At 41.7% G+C, this 14,966-nt stretch overlaps 1 protein-coding gene across 3 annotated transcripts in view; it reads right to left on the reverse strand.

Moving 5' to 3' along the window:
- Positions 1-14,575, reverse strand: part of FLT4 (fms related receptor tyrosine kinase 4) — a 117,753-nt gene extending 103,178 nt beyond the window's left edge. For 2 of the 3 annotated variants that reach the window (XM_088133842.1, XM_088133843.1), the window contains exon 1: positions 14,125-14,331. In XM_088133842.1, coding sequence (XP_087989968.1) covers positions 14,125-14,182 — 58 coding nt within the window. In that variant the 5' untranslated portion in view covers positions 14,183-14,331. Of the gene's footprint in view, positions 1-14,124 lie in introns of all 3 variants that reach the window. The other variant, XM_088133844.1, reaches the window with a different exon arrangement.
- Positions 14,576-14,966: the final 391 nt, after the last annotated feature.

A 14,966-nucleotide genomic window follows, 5' to 3' on the forward strand; every position in this document is an offset into this window, starting at 1 on the left:
TCCTGAGCCAAAGTTAGCTTGTCAGGTAGCCACATGTCCGGCCTAAAGCCATCAGGTCAGCTAGGGCCACCCTCCAGATCTCCTCTCGGATTAGGGCTGTCAGCAGCCTTTCCCTGTCTCTGGGGAGCTGGATATATGCTGTTTTAACTGTTGTGGGAGGGATACCCTTTACTCACTGGAAACATTTCCTTTGGATCTGGCCTGCCAATAACTGCTAGCAGGGAATTTGCCCTCTCCTTTTCCAGTCGTGTCAGTTTCTGCAAGCGTTCTTGTTGCCTGAGAGACATTCAATAGGTGATTCATTCTCCTTTACTGCATCACCCTATTGGGATCCACACCCAACTGTATTTCTTCCCATCATTCAGGAGTTACACATTAACCCACAGAGATAAAAACTGCCCCTTTCTGGGTCCATGATTCTTTAGGGATTGCTGGGTGAAACCATTTTCTTCTTTGACATGGACTATGTTTTCCAAACATACTGTACATGCTTTAGCTTTTGTTTAGGTTAATAAACTTACCGTTTGTCTTGTGCACCAACTGCGCCCTTTCCTGGACTGGGAGGCCTTGCTCACAGTCACTCATGCCTTGATCACTTCCTGTTTAGATTACAGCAACGCACTTTACATGGGGCTGCCCTTGAAGACCACTTGGAAGCTCCAGCTGGCCCAGAACGCAGCAGTGTGCACAATATTGGGTGTTCCCAGGTTTGCCCACATTACACCTATGTTGTGCAAGCTGCACTGGCTCCCGGTTTCCTTCCGGGTGCAATTCAAGGTGCTGGTGATCATCTTTAAGGCCCTACATAGCATGGGACTAGGTTATTTGCAGGACCGCCTCTCCTCTCTGCCCATCCTACCAGATCGGATAGGGTAGGCACGCTTCAGGTCCCTTCCCTGAAATCTTGCCATCTAGCGGGACCTCAGAAGCGTGCCTTTTCCGTGGCTGCCCCTGCCTTATGGAACACCCTCCCTCCAGTGATTCAGCAGGCCCCCACCCTTTCAGCCTTTCAGAAGGCCATCAAAGTCCTGGCTTTTTACCCAGGCACTGGGATAGAATGAGGATATTTGGAGCTGGCTGTGGGGCATCTCAAGGGATGACTGAGGTTTTTGTTTTTTGTTTTTATGGTTTATGATTTTATAGTTATTGGTTTTATTCTTATGAGCCACCCAGAGTTGTGTTTAAGATGGGCAGCCATACAAATCTAATAAATAAATAAATAAATAAGGAATAATAATCAGATATTACAGTAAGAAACCACTAGATTGAGAACAAAAAGTGTTATTAATTTAATAACTACTGAAATTATTATTCCTCTACTTTTCTCCTTCAGCCTCTGGGTTGAAGGCCTCCTTCATAGCTTTTTCCTCTTTGATGAAATAGTAGAAATAAATACAACAGATTTCACAATGTTAAAAAGGTTGATAGATGAACTGATACAGATAACTTGGGCACTGAATAGCTTGCAAAAAACTTGCACTCATAGCAATCTCCCCCACTGTGCTTAAAAATATGTTAGCCACCATGTCTTATGTGACTACCTTGGTTGTCTTACTAACCAATTATAAGCTAAAAAGAAATGTTAACATTTGTCAAATAGTTCACAGAACAACATCAATCTTCTAAGCACTTCTTTTAAAAAGGGCAAATCAACTGATAGTTATTTTCCTATCTAAAACTGTTAAAAGATCATTCAAACTCTAGGGGTTACTAAAAATACAGCAAAATAGCAAGAAAATGTTTATACATACTAATTATTTCCATTTTAGGATAGCAGTTACTATTAAAGATATAGCATTTAATAGTTGAGTAAATTTGACAAAGTCCAAAAATCACATGAGCTAGTTTTGTATATGCATTCACACTGTGGCAGAAAGGTACAGGCAAATGCACAAATGTGGATGTTTCCAGAAATTTCTAGTGAATTTTGATGAACAAGACAGTATTTTATAACAAGAAAAACCTGTTGAAAAAGTATGCATGTTTCCAATATTTGAAAATTTCTAAATAGCTTTTTGTAAGCATGTAGCTCTACATGTTGCACCACCTGACTCAAAAAATATCCCCTTGGGATGTTGTATATTCATTTAGAACAAGGCAAAGACAAGAAAAAAACTCATTTATTGAATGAGCCACATTAGTTGAGTTCACCAGCATGCTAAATCATAGCATACTGTTTATAAATTAAAGTACTTGAATTCACATGACAAGTCAAACCCAAATCACATTTTGGCTTAGAGTAAAAAATGACCCCATCCATAAAGAAGCATGTAATGAAGTTATTCCCATATCTATGGGATGGAGACTATGGAAGGGTAAAAACAGACAAAACAGCACGAATAAAAAGTGCAGTTGGAGAAGATAACAATTTCCAAATTTTCAGAATGGCGTAAATAAGATATAAGTATTTTCTCCTGTGAACCAAGTTTACTACTTCTCTGATCAAGCCCAACAAAATGACTGTGAAAAATAATGAAATGGAGGTACACCTATTATAAGAGTTTTAGACTTGGATTGGTCTGAGCCAGCTTCAACTCACCACTCCAAGAAGGTGACTGTAAGCCAGCTCAGAAGTGTCCACGAAGAGTGGTCAAAAAAGTCAAGATGATGGCCACATCATGTGGACACCCTTGGACCAGCCATTCCTTAACTTAAAAAAATAAATAAATAAAAACCCCTCTTTTCCAGGTATGTTGGACAAAATTCATATTCTATGTTCTGTTTCAGGTAACATTTCTGCTCTCATTCCTTTGGTAATGGCTTCTTCATCTACAATCTTATTTCAGAGTAGAAAGTAAAGACCCACTTGACTCAAGCTTGATTCCTAACAACTACATGCACATATCCTTGAGGTTTTTCTTAGCAACGGTATGGAAGGGTATCACCACTGCTTTCTTTAAGAATGTTTTTTCAGCCTCCCAGCTAGCCAACAATCCTGGCATTCGATAGAAGTTCTCCCATCCATGTACTAACTAGGTATAACTCAGTTGAAGCTCACCAGTTGAAGATCTTGTCTCAAGATGACAGCTGCATAATACACCATTCACAAACAATACACACACACACATTCACACACATATGGAAAGTTGTTATGCATTTATTGCACTGATGGAAGAATAGCCTAGGCATAGGCCTAGATGGCAGAAAAAGCAGATGAAGAAATGTAGAGAACTAAATATAATATATACATCTGTGGTATTTGGCCTGGCGCAGATGAGAAGTTAAGGCTGCTATCTATTTACCTGGCTGGAAGCAAGCCCCATGAACTCAATGAGGCTTACTTCTCAGTAGATGCAAATAGGATTGCACATTGTGAGCCAGCTGTAGCAGACCACAGATGCAGCAATTAAGTTGTGTTACAAGGTCTGCTGCTAATATATAAGGCTTGGCAATTGCATGATGACACCATCACACATGTCATCATTTATCATCCATTGCCTCCCCCCATGGATGTTCAGTGAAAGCACTGAGATGGGGGGCTTTGCATATTCCTTAAATCACACAGAGCTTTGACAGTCTCCATATCTTTGTTTTGCAATAGTTTTCCCAAACCTTCCATCCTCCAGAGAGTACCAAGTTGGAAAACACATCTGGAGGATACCAGGCGGGAGAAAACTATTCTATGTCTTTTCGATTATCCAGGTTCCTCCTGATTTTCCCCTTAAGTAAAGAAAAGTGTAATTTCTGTAAAATTTCTGATGAGCCAAATGTTTTTGCACAGGCCAGGCAATTCTGGAGGAGGACTTTGAAGTAATCCTTGGAATTTTTATTCCCAGTTTTAATCAGACAATATTCCCTAGGAAGTCATTGAGTACAGAAAAATGAATTTAGTATTTAGCCCAGTAATAAAACTTCCTTCCTTCTTTCTGAGGCACACTTTACAGGACCCTGCTCTTTTTCTTTCTGTCTACATCTCCAGAGACTAGAACTATCAGCTATTCTAGTAGTACAGCCACCATCTGCTAGATTGTCTTTATTCCTTCCTGCAGATGCTAAATGCTACAGTGGAAGTGCGGAAAGCTTTCAACTATGAACAAGGAAAACAGATTAGACAGTGGGCTGAAATAAAGAGAAAGGGCACTGAACAGGCAGGAGTATCTTTCAAGGTGCATGGTCTGACTTAACAAACATTTATCTTCACACTTCCTTTTGGAGGTTATTTACAGCAACCTCCCACCCCCCACCCCCCACCCCCCACCCCAAAGTCTGGTACATTATTAAACAGTCAGGATGTAAATACAGGGTAACTCAGCAAAATGTGCCAGTGACATAAGCAGTAAGCATTTATAGAGACAAATCAGTGGACAGAAATGCTTATCCTTCCACAGAACTCTTCTCCCTGGATTCATGCTTCAGCTACTTTGGGGCCAAATTGACACCAAAAGACCAGCAAAAGCAACCTATTCAGCAAGACAAAGCATAATGGCTGAGAGAAGAGTTATGAAGGAAATGGGAGGATGATTTTTTTTTTTAACTGGCATTCCTACCCAGACATTTGAAAGTTCCCCTACTCCAGCATTGCAAGCCAAACCATGACGCTGACATAGTTCTCTGGCTCAGAACCTGACAGGCAGAAAAGTATTTATACTGCTGTATCTCAGTGACTCCTGGAGGTTTACAACATCTTCTAAAGCATCCACAGCAAAAGAAAGTATATCAATACAACCACCATAAATGATTTCATAGTTAATTCCCATGGCCCTTCAGAACAATTACTTCTAACAAATTTCCAAAGAACAATCTTGCTTCCAAAGGTTCACTATTCCAGAGACCCCAAGCCCATCATGGAAAAACAATGTTCTGGGCCTTGGTCCCTTCCAGATCCCAGAAATAATAATGGTGAACAGCTTGTAATTCTTTTGCTGAAAATATTTGCATGCCTCATTTGCCTATGCTGTGTATCTGGGGTAACACTGTTTAGTTCAATGGTGGGGAATAGGTGTGTTATGTAACTGTGCATTTGGTTTTCTTTTCTTTGTTTCAATTTAACTCTTTCTTTGGAACTCTGGTTTTTTACTTATTAGTCACCATGTCAAATCATTCATGACATATCAACCTGTACTTTAGATGTTCTTGATATGAAGCCCTCCAGAAGGATTGGGCTACAATAACCAGATTTCCCATTTAGAATGGAAATCCTGGATAAACCTGGGATGTGCTAAGTGCACAAATGGGTTGTGTTCACACAATATGTTGCTACTGAATTAAACCATTTCCTGGGTTTTCACAATACTGTATACTGAAACACAAAGTAGCCAAACAGGCTGGAATTATCCAGTACAACTAAGCTCAGCAAGCAAACATGCGTCAGCTGGGACTTTATTTGGTTGACATATTGTAAACCCCATTACGTGAATAAAATCATGGTGCCTGACCTGGCCCTAGAATATGTGAGGCATGCTGTTCCATAAGGAAATGGCTGAGTTAACATACACACAGTGGGTATACTTATTAAAAATATTTTTGTTTGTTCTCATATGGATTTGTAAATCAATGTGGATCTTTGCACACAGATTCATGCTGAACATGTCCAATTCATGCTGAACATGACAAAGCGTTTTGTTAATGCTGCTTGTGTATAGAATTCTCTCTGACCTCCAGCTGACAAACCCTTCATCACTAGACACCATGCCGTTGCTAACTGCTAACTTACTGACATAAGTCAATGGAAAACTTTGCCCAGATCTGGACACCTGCCAAGAAGCTGTACTCCAGGACTGTCCTCTTCTCTCCCCCATGAGCCCCTCTCTGCACCAGCTGACTCAGCCACCTACATCAGAACTTCCCTGGAGAACGTCATCATTTCACAGCCTTGATTACTTTCCAACAAGAAGGCAGTGTGAGTCGCATACATATGAGTGAGCAGACCAAAGCACTTGAATATACATGCCTTCTCCAGTGGAAAATGCTATTTATTAAATGGCCTACTGTGAGCTTTGCCTAAATGAGAAAGCAGGGGGGAGACAGGCCAGTCATGTGGTTCTTCTGCCCTATCCCTACTAAAATGAAAGCTAACCCTTTGCCTGCCATAATACCCTATAACACCCATCACAAAGAGGTTCTGAGCTGTTATCAGGCTAGGACAGTTTCCGCCATCAGATTTCTCCTGCCTATCAGGAAAGCTAAATAAGGAACGTAGTTCAGGCGGCTGCAGGAAGAGGGGAAATGCAGGACATCCGGCCCAGCTGCCAATTTTTCCTTTCCCATGAACCACTACTGACCTCCACCACCAAAGGCTCAGACATCACGCCTGGCATCATAGCTAAGCTTCTTTATTTAACTCTTTGGAGGCTATCTGTTAAAACGAGAACCTGTGGGTATGAGGTTTAATTATATGAAATCTACAATAGTGTACCCCCTGTGTCACACTGCTTTGGGAGAGAAGTATGTTGCACTCACCAATTTTGAGCAGCTTACGATCTTACCATGAATAAACAGATTAAAAGAACAAAATAGCCAAACAAACAAACAAACATTACATAATAAAATACTCCATGCTGAAGAGCATAAAGACCCATATAATATTATATTTCTACACAGGAGGAATCTCTCTCAATTCATCTCCCTCTCAAAGGCCTGCTGAGATAGCCAGGTTCTGACTATTTTCCGAAATCCAGTAATATTGGGGCAAGTCAGTCTCTGAAGGAATGCCACTCCAGCAAGGGGGGCAGCAGCCAAGAAGACCCCTTTAAGATGGCGCATTTGGAATTCTGTGGGATCATGTCATGGAATGTTACAAAATGGCTGCTGGGATTGGGGATACACATTCACTAAGTGGCTAGAATGGAAGTTTTACACCATTTGCTTTACACTGTTTTATCTGCTACCTCTCTATCATACCTCCTGCAGAATAACCCTACTATCCTTGCTTGCTTTGATAATGATGATATTAAAGTGGTAGATAGCTTCTGTCTTTTAGGATCAGCTATCAACAGTAAAGGAACCAGCAGTGAAGAAATACGCCATGGACTAGCACTTGGTAGAGTAGCAATGAAAGCTTTGGAAAAAATATTTGGATGCCAGGATGTGCCTATACCTACAAAGCTCAGAATCATGAAGGGAATGGTTTTCCTGGTGATATTCTATGGCAGTGAAAGTTGGACAAGTTGGAAAGAGTATTGATGCCAAATATATTGGACACATTAACTTGGCTTCTATGTCACTCCAATCATGACTCTGAGCATCTTACTTATGTTATTTCCATGAACAGTAGACTGCAACTGTCCATATATATTTTTTAATAATAAAGCTTTGGGGGCATATTTGGAGCCCTGAGACATTTGTGAAAATAAAGAAAATGCTGGAACCTTTGCAGCATTCCATATACCATTAATTATTTATTGTGACAAATCAGGTGAGATGGGGAGCTTGGTGGGCTATCTCAACCACTTTCTGTTAAACAAGCCACAATGGCTGGTTTCACATTACACTAAACCAGAGAGAAGCTATTATTAGAAAAATGGCTGGACCAAGACAATGTGTGCATCAAACCATTTAATGGGACTCAGTTTCCAGAGTTTCAAACAGGATTACTCCCCCGTCCTGGATTGTTCTGCATACAAAGGATACATTATTGTTGAGCTACAGCCGGCTGGGGATTTCTGGGAGTTGAAGTCCACACATCTTAAAGTTGCCAAGTTTGAAAAACACTGAGCTACAGCTTTTGCCAAATGACAACAGATCATGTAGGAGTCATGTTTTTGGAAGCTACAGCATTCTTCCTGATAGGGTCATCTACCTGTTTCTGCCTTTTCTATTGGGAGGTGATGGCTTCAGTTTGAATTTACATATATTATACATAACTTCATCTAAACTAACGCTGAGATGCTCCACAACTGGTTTATCTAGCAGCCCATTGTTTCATGAGATCATCAGCCAAAGACCATTTTTACCTGAGGTGGAGCCAGAGTTAATAATGGAAGTGACTGGCTATCTTGAGTTAAATGATGAAGCACTTAAGACAGCAAACAACACTCTTTCAGCAGCATTACAATTTTGACCTTCTGGAAAATGTAATCATGGGACTAACTTGAATGCCCTCCTTATTGGTATGAAATGAGAAACAAAGTTCTAAGACATCCACCGACCATAAAAATTCTGGGATTAATTTTACTAGTCACTGGATAATTGAGCAGCTGCAGAAGTTCTTCAATGCCACGAAGGAGAAATTAGGACTGCATCACAATCCATTGGAATGCCGAGCACCAAGTCACAGGCTACGGGAAGCAGGACTTTCTGTAAAGCCTATTACATTAAGTGTCCTTACTGAAGCAGGTGTCGTAGCACTTGGGGATCTACTGGGGAAGAGGAAGGCAGTTACACATTCCATATGCCTCTGTATCTTATCTTGTCTGCTGCAAGGATTTGTCTGCGTCCCTCAGCTACATTCTTGGAAGTGGTAGGTTTGGATTTTACTTGGTCTTTTGCCAAAGCATACTTTTAGAAGCTTTCTCATTATAAATGGAGACCTGATCCATAGAACTGGGCAAAGTCAATCAAAGATTCATCAGAGAAATTAGTACATCTTTAACCATGTGGCCAGATCAGTTAGTAGGAAAATGAATTCAAGTGATAACTACAGATCACATTACTTAAATACCAGATATCAATAAAGTTTGCCAGATTGTTCAAATTAAAGAGCTATTTTAGAATAGATTTTGTCTAGTGGATTGTTGAACAAAATAGCAAAGAATCTTTTGAAATGACAAAACTTAGCATTTTCTCATAGAAAGTGTGCTAATTAACCATATATTTTACACTTCTCCAAAGTGTTCATGGTGAGGTATTCTGTATGGATTGTTTTCCAGTTTAACCTCACAGTAAAATAAGGCAAATTAGACTGAGTTTGCAAGTGACCGAACAAGGCTACCCAATGAATTTCATGGATTGAAAATAGACTGGAAACTGAGCCTTCCTAATCCAGGATAAACTCTAATATTTGTCTATCTCTCAGCTTTTTCCCAGAGAACTCAAGGTGACTTATATGAGAAATTCTGTTATTTTATTCCAACAACTCTGTGAAGTAGAGTTCACCAAGATCAGCAAAGCCAACCAAATTAGTCCCCCAGTGAGCTTCCTGGAAAAATGGAAGTGAATTTGGGTCTCCTTGATGTGAGTCTATTTACCTTAACACTAATATAATACAGCAATATAATATTTGGGCTGTAGTTTAAGAAGTGACATGGCTCCAGATATGTACCTCTAGTGCCTCATTTTACAGCCAGATTTTGCAGAATGTAAATGCTCCCAAAAATAATTGGAATAAAAATCACTCTTCATTGCTCTTCAAAGCAATGTACAGATCAACCAATAATAAAAATGTTGAAGCACTGCAGTGCAGTGTGCATGTCACAGAAGCCAACCAACCTGACTAGAAAGAGTGGGTATATTTATTGTCACTAACCAGAAATGGTGGCTGTCACAGATTCATTATGATTAGCTTGATTAGCTTTAGGTAGTTGCACAACCTTGGTTGAAAGGCAGTGTGGGTGCTGGGGGGAGTGCAAGGTATGGTGGTGATGTCCGTTTTTGTTAACTAATTTGGTTGGCTCAGCATGCAGACTGTAGACATATTTAGGAATCCACTCCTGTAGAAATAAACAGAATCAACTGAATACATTTGACAAGCCCTTTTGACAGTATAGTCAATGATTGTACAGTCAATAGCACGATTGTGTGTGACTCCTTTCATTTACTCAGACAGGAATCGTACCCCTTTTGGACTATATCCCACCAAAAAGTCAAATGTATTTCCAAGCACACATGCATTAGATTGTAATGTGAAACTTTTGCCCATAGTTTTGCTGCTTTAAAGTATTTGTGACAACTGGGAAAGAAGTTTTAGAAATAAAACCCGTGTATGCTAAAAATTGCAGTGAAGGCTAAACCTGGTAAGATAATGAGTCTGATACCAATATTTTTAACAATAACTGGTCAATAATTGTATCGTACAAGATAATTTGATTCTATACAAACTTACCTGAAATTATATTTGATTAACATCCTATCACATGGAAAGATTTAAGCATGAACTGTTAATTGCAGCTTTTCAACAAACATATAGTGTCTAGATCTAAAGGTATATATTATCACCATCACCATCTATCATCATTCTTCCTGCATGTGCCTAGACCAATAACATCACAGCCAGTATAAGAATTTAAACCATTCATAAAAAAAATTAAAAGATGGGCATAGCCACAAATTGACAGCTAAAACATATCTCAGTTCAAGTCACAGAACTATATTGGAAATGACCAGGAGAAATAGCATGTTTTAAACTGTATAAAATATGACAAGGTGATAAAAAAAAACCCCACATCTTTTCTAGAAGGAATTCCATCAGTGAAATACATCTTTAATCCCCACAACATGGGCCATTACCATAGGCAGGGCTTGGGTTAGGACATGGCTTTCCTATACTGTTCTAGTACAAAGCTTGCACCATTGCAGGAAAGTGCATGGTGAACCAGCTGAAGTTGAGTATAGCCATTCCTCATCCTTATAACAACCTCATAATTTTTATGAATCAAGGAAGATTCTTGCACAGCAAGAACAACATATCCATAGCATCACCTTCTTATCAAGAATGAGCTTCACTACAGGTACTCTTATCCAACTCATCATTGCTCCTTGCATCAGGTGAGTACCTACAAATCCTCTACTATTCTGCTGGAATGCAAAGATGGAGCTGAGAGTATCATCAGCATGACACAATGTTCAAATTCCCAGACAACATTTTCAAGAGGTTTCATATGGACATTAACCAGGAAAGAGAAGAGAAGAGAATCCTGTAGGATCCATAGCCAAGAAACCACGGGGGAAAAGAGAAATCTTTGGTGGCAATCCTGAAGGTAAACACTTAATTATTGCATCAAAAGCCCCCAATTCCCATAAAATTGCTCTACCATGGCATTCTGCTCAATGCTATCAAATAACCCAGAGAGATCCATGAGGATCAGAAAGATAGCATTCCCTTGGTCCTTGCCCCAAGAGAAGTAATCAATAATTACAATCCAAAGCTGTTTGGATGCACTATCTAAGGCTGAAGCCTGATTTAATGGGCCTAGATAATTATCTAAGTTTTATTTATTCATTTATTCATTCTGCAACCCATCTACCAGAAGGAACTCTGGGTATGGAATAAGAGTAAAACACACAATATAATTTTAAAAAATGAAACAAACAAACAAAAACAATGTTGAGGCCACTCATAATAAACCTGCATTCATCAATCAACTACATCATCCTGGCCCACCATTCTGCAGGAAAAATCAGATCTTCACTGCTTTCCTGAAGGCCAACAAAGCTGAGGTCATTCGTATCTCTAGGAGACCCTGTCCTATAAGGCAGGGGCCATCACAGAGAAGGCATATTTCTCTTACTACCACAAGCCTTCTCTGAAATAGAATATATTGAGAAAGTGGCTAGGTTCACACATTGCATTAAATCTTTGTGTTGTTTAGTTGCTTTTGGCCTAGCATGTTATGAGAACCCAATTATCATGGTATGTAAGCAAGATTTACAGTTAAGTCCAGTATGGAAACCCAACTAAGCCTGATATATCCAAACCATTATTAAATGTATGGTGGTTTAGTTTAAAACTATTCCCTATGTACATACCCCAAGCTAAATTTTTACAATTTAACTCTGGGTGTATAACTTCTATCAGCTCAAGGGCCACACCGGGTTTTGTGTGTCCTCTTGAGGGCAACATTTCAGAAGTAGGCAGGGCCTGGGTCCTTTTGGGAACGGTTTTTGAAAATGTTAATGGGTGAAATGGGAGCCTTAAACATCTGCAGAACCTCCTATTTTGCCCCTTAAAAGGTCTCCAAACTTGTAAAAATGCAATAATAGACCCCATTTTTTTGGCCCGCCCTCTTTTGGTGAAGGCACTGATGACGACAAAATAAAGGCAGGTGGGCCTCACATTTTACACTCCTGTTCTAACAACCCTATGCCTCATTATTAAATTATCTTATTTGAATATGATAGCATACTCTCTGCATCCAAGAGCGACAATATTCTTGTCGCATATTATCTGCCAACCTCAAAGAAATTTGGCACTTATGAAGGCAGAGTCATCTAGATTCAGTCTTTGTCATAACATTGCATTAAAATGTATTTTAATATTGTAGCTTGATCACTCCAACCCAGAGTATATCACCTGTGATAAGCCAGTATAAAAAAGGAAGTATCATCCCCAGATAATACACCCTGGATTAAATTCCCATATGGCAGTGATCATAGTAGAGTATGCTGCGTTCCACAGACGTTTCAACTACAGTATTACTCATTTAAAGATCCTTGTTATATATCATTTTTTGGTACAATAGCAATAAACAATACACTACAATCATGATGCTTCTAGAGCTGAGGCTATCAAAAAAGATCTTACACTGCAAAAATTGATCTTACCACATATAAAGCTTCCGGCAGTAAGATTTTTCTGTGGTTTCTCTAGCTCTTTATGGCCTCTCAGCTGAACTTTAGCAAATCATGTATCAGTCTTCTACAAAAGCATTTGTAGAAGCAAATGCAGCCTACAGCTTTATTTTATTGTTTATTCTTGCACAGACAATCTATCCACTTTCAGGTTTGTCTGGCATTTTACAGAGCTTGATCCAGCATATGTTTATTCATACCGAAGAACCATTTTGCTTTACTGATAAATGCAATCACCTGAAACAAGATAGGCATAGATTGTTCCAACATGCATCTGAAACAGCTGCTATTTTCACCAATATGCACCTACTTTTGTCCAGTTTTAAAATTAGTCAGAAAGTATCTGCAAAAGTGAACACTTCAGGAAATTGGACTGGAATCACATTTCTACAACACTTTTCTGCTTTAGAGAATTCTACAGGTAATCACTGATTAATGAAACCCAATTATATTACCAGTAATTGAACTTGGGAAAGCCAAAATAGATTAACTTTCTGGAACCCAAATTGTATCAAAGACTTCCACAACAACGTGCGAAGAATGCAATTTAGATCAAAGCAGATGATTCTGGGGGGAGTATCTTGTAGGTTAGGGGCTGCTAAATAGATTTTAACCTTTATGTTTTATAGTCATTTATGTTTTTTATTTTATTGAGATCAGCCTAGAATCCTAGGGAGAGTTGACATGTACATAATAAATAAATAAAGGCAAAACCTCATCTACCCCTACGGGAAAGGAAATACGCATGGATTTCTTCCCTACAAACCCTTTCCAATCCCAAACACATTCATTTGGAAGACCCACTGAATTAAATCAGAGCAGCAGCAATCGGAAGCACCAGGCTGTTCTTAAAAAACACATTACATACACATAAACCCAGCGACAGGATAAATCAGAACAGGGTCTTCAGACTTCCTGAAGAACCAGCACGTGTTCCTCTTATCATCAACAAACAATTCTTATAGCAAAATTTATAAAGAGGCGTCGTCTCTAAGTCACCTTTTCTGCTGAACGGGGGGGAGGGGGGAGAGGAGAGAAGGGGGAGGGGTGATTAGCACCTGACAGCGCCCTCTGCTGGTGGAATAAAGCATAATTATTCAACTTCATCGAAAAAGATACACTCGCCGAAAGAAGCGGGCGGCTGGCAGATGCTGTCCCCAGAGAGGTGGAAATGAGCAACTGAGGGAAGTACAGGAGGAGTGGGGCATGGAATGCAGCAAGCAGGACAAAGTGGGTGTCAGAATCCAAATCGAGTGGCCAACCACGTCATGGGGATACCCTGTGTAAAATGATAGCCCGGTGCGGCGGGTAGAGAGATAACTGACAAGGGATGATCGGTGCAAATGCTGCAAAGGACGAGGGGCGGGAGAGGACAGGGAAAGCGGCAGCGCTGGGCGCCTGGCGAAAGGGATCGGCAGAGCTGAAGGGCAAAGTCGGGGCAGCGTGTGCCTCTACTCCGCCCTGCCGGACTCGGATATGGTTGACTGGGCGACGGTGGTAGGAACGTGGGAACGCAGAATCGCCTGGACCCTCCGCGGTCCTTCTGTCCAAACTCAGCCTCCCTCGCTTACTGGTGTCCGGCGATGTCCACCCCGTCCCCGTCCCTTCCCGCCCCACCTCGCGCAGCCACTTGCCGGCGCAAGCGTGCGCTCCGTCGACTGCGCGCCTGCGCTGGCTCACCTGCTTCCGAGACGACGCCGATCCAGAGGCAGAGGCAGAGCGCGCCGAGTCTCTTCATTTCCAGCGCCGGGGCGAAGGCCCGTGGGGAAGGGGAGGCGGCGGCGCGAGGCGGACCCGTCTTTAGCCAGCCAGCTGCTGGAAGAAGCGGGCAGTCCCCGCCGGCGCAGCGCCGCTCCGTCCGCCCCAAGCAGAGCGGACGGGCTCTCAGAGGAGGGGGACGGCTCGGCCCCGCTTCCCTTTCCTTTTCCTCCCCCCTCTGCTGCCGCTGCCAGCGAGTCCTGCCTGGGCGGCTCGGCCAACTTTGCCGGCGCTGAGGAACTCGGGCAGCGATTCTGCCCCGGGAAAGAGTCGAGCCGGTGTGAGGAGCAAACGTGAAGGAGAGAGGAAGGAAAGCGAGCAAGAAGGCGGGAAGGGCGGCGGGGGCGGAGGTGTTAATAGACGGCCGCGGGAGGTCTAGTGGGCGAACGGAAGGGTCGAGTGGGGAAGAGGAGAAAGTGCGGGGCCGGGTGGAGGCGGCCACAGATTATGGGGTGGGGCTTGCTGGGGAGCGGAGCCGAGAATGCATTTGAAAAGGGGGGGGGGATGCTTCGAAGGGAGCTTACAGGGTTGCACGAGATGTGTGAGAGAGGAAACGAATCGTGTCAGGAATAAAGGGGAGTCGAGTTTCTTAGAGGGAAGCGGAGGTAACGAAGTGGCGGGAGGTGCGGGGAGCAGATAGGTGGAACGGAGTAAGTAGGCACGTGAAACACCCACCCAAAAGAGCCAAAGAGAGTGCAGGTGAGAGTTGCCCACCAGCCTTGCTGTTGGAAGGGCAACGAGGCTGCTTTCCGAGGCGTCCAGAA

The sequence above is a fragment of the Python bivittatus genome, unplaced genomic scaffold, assembly GCF_059951505.1.
Source record: "Python bivittatus isolate LINGU-HERP-01145 unplaced genomic scaffold, Pbiv_v1 ctg000080_np1212, whole genome shotgun sequence".
Lineage (NCBI taxonomy): Eukaryota > Metazoa > Chordata > Lepidosauria > Squamata > Pythonidae > Python > Python bivittatus.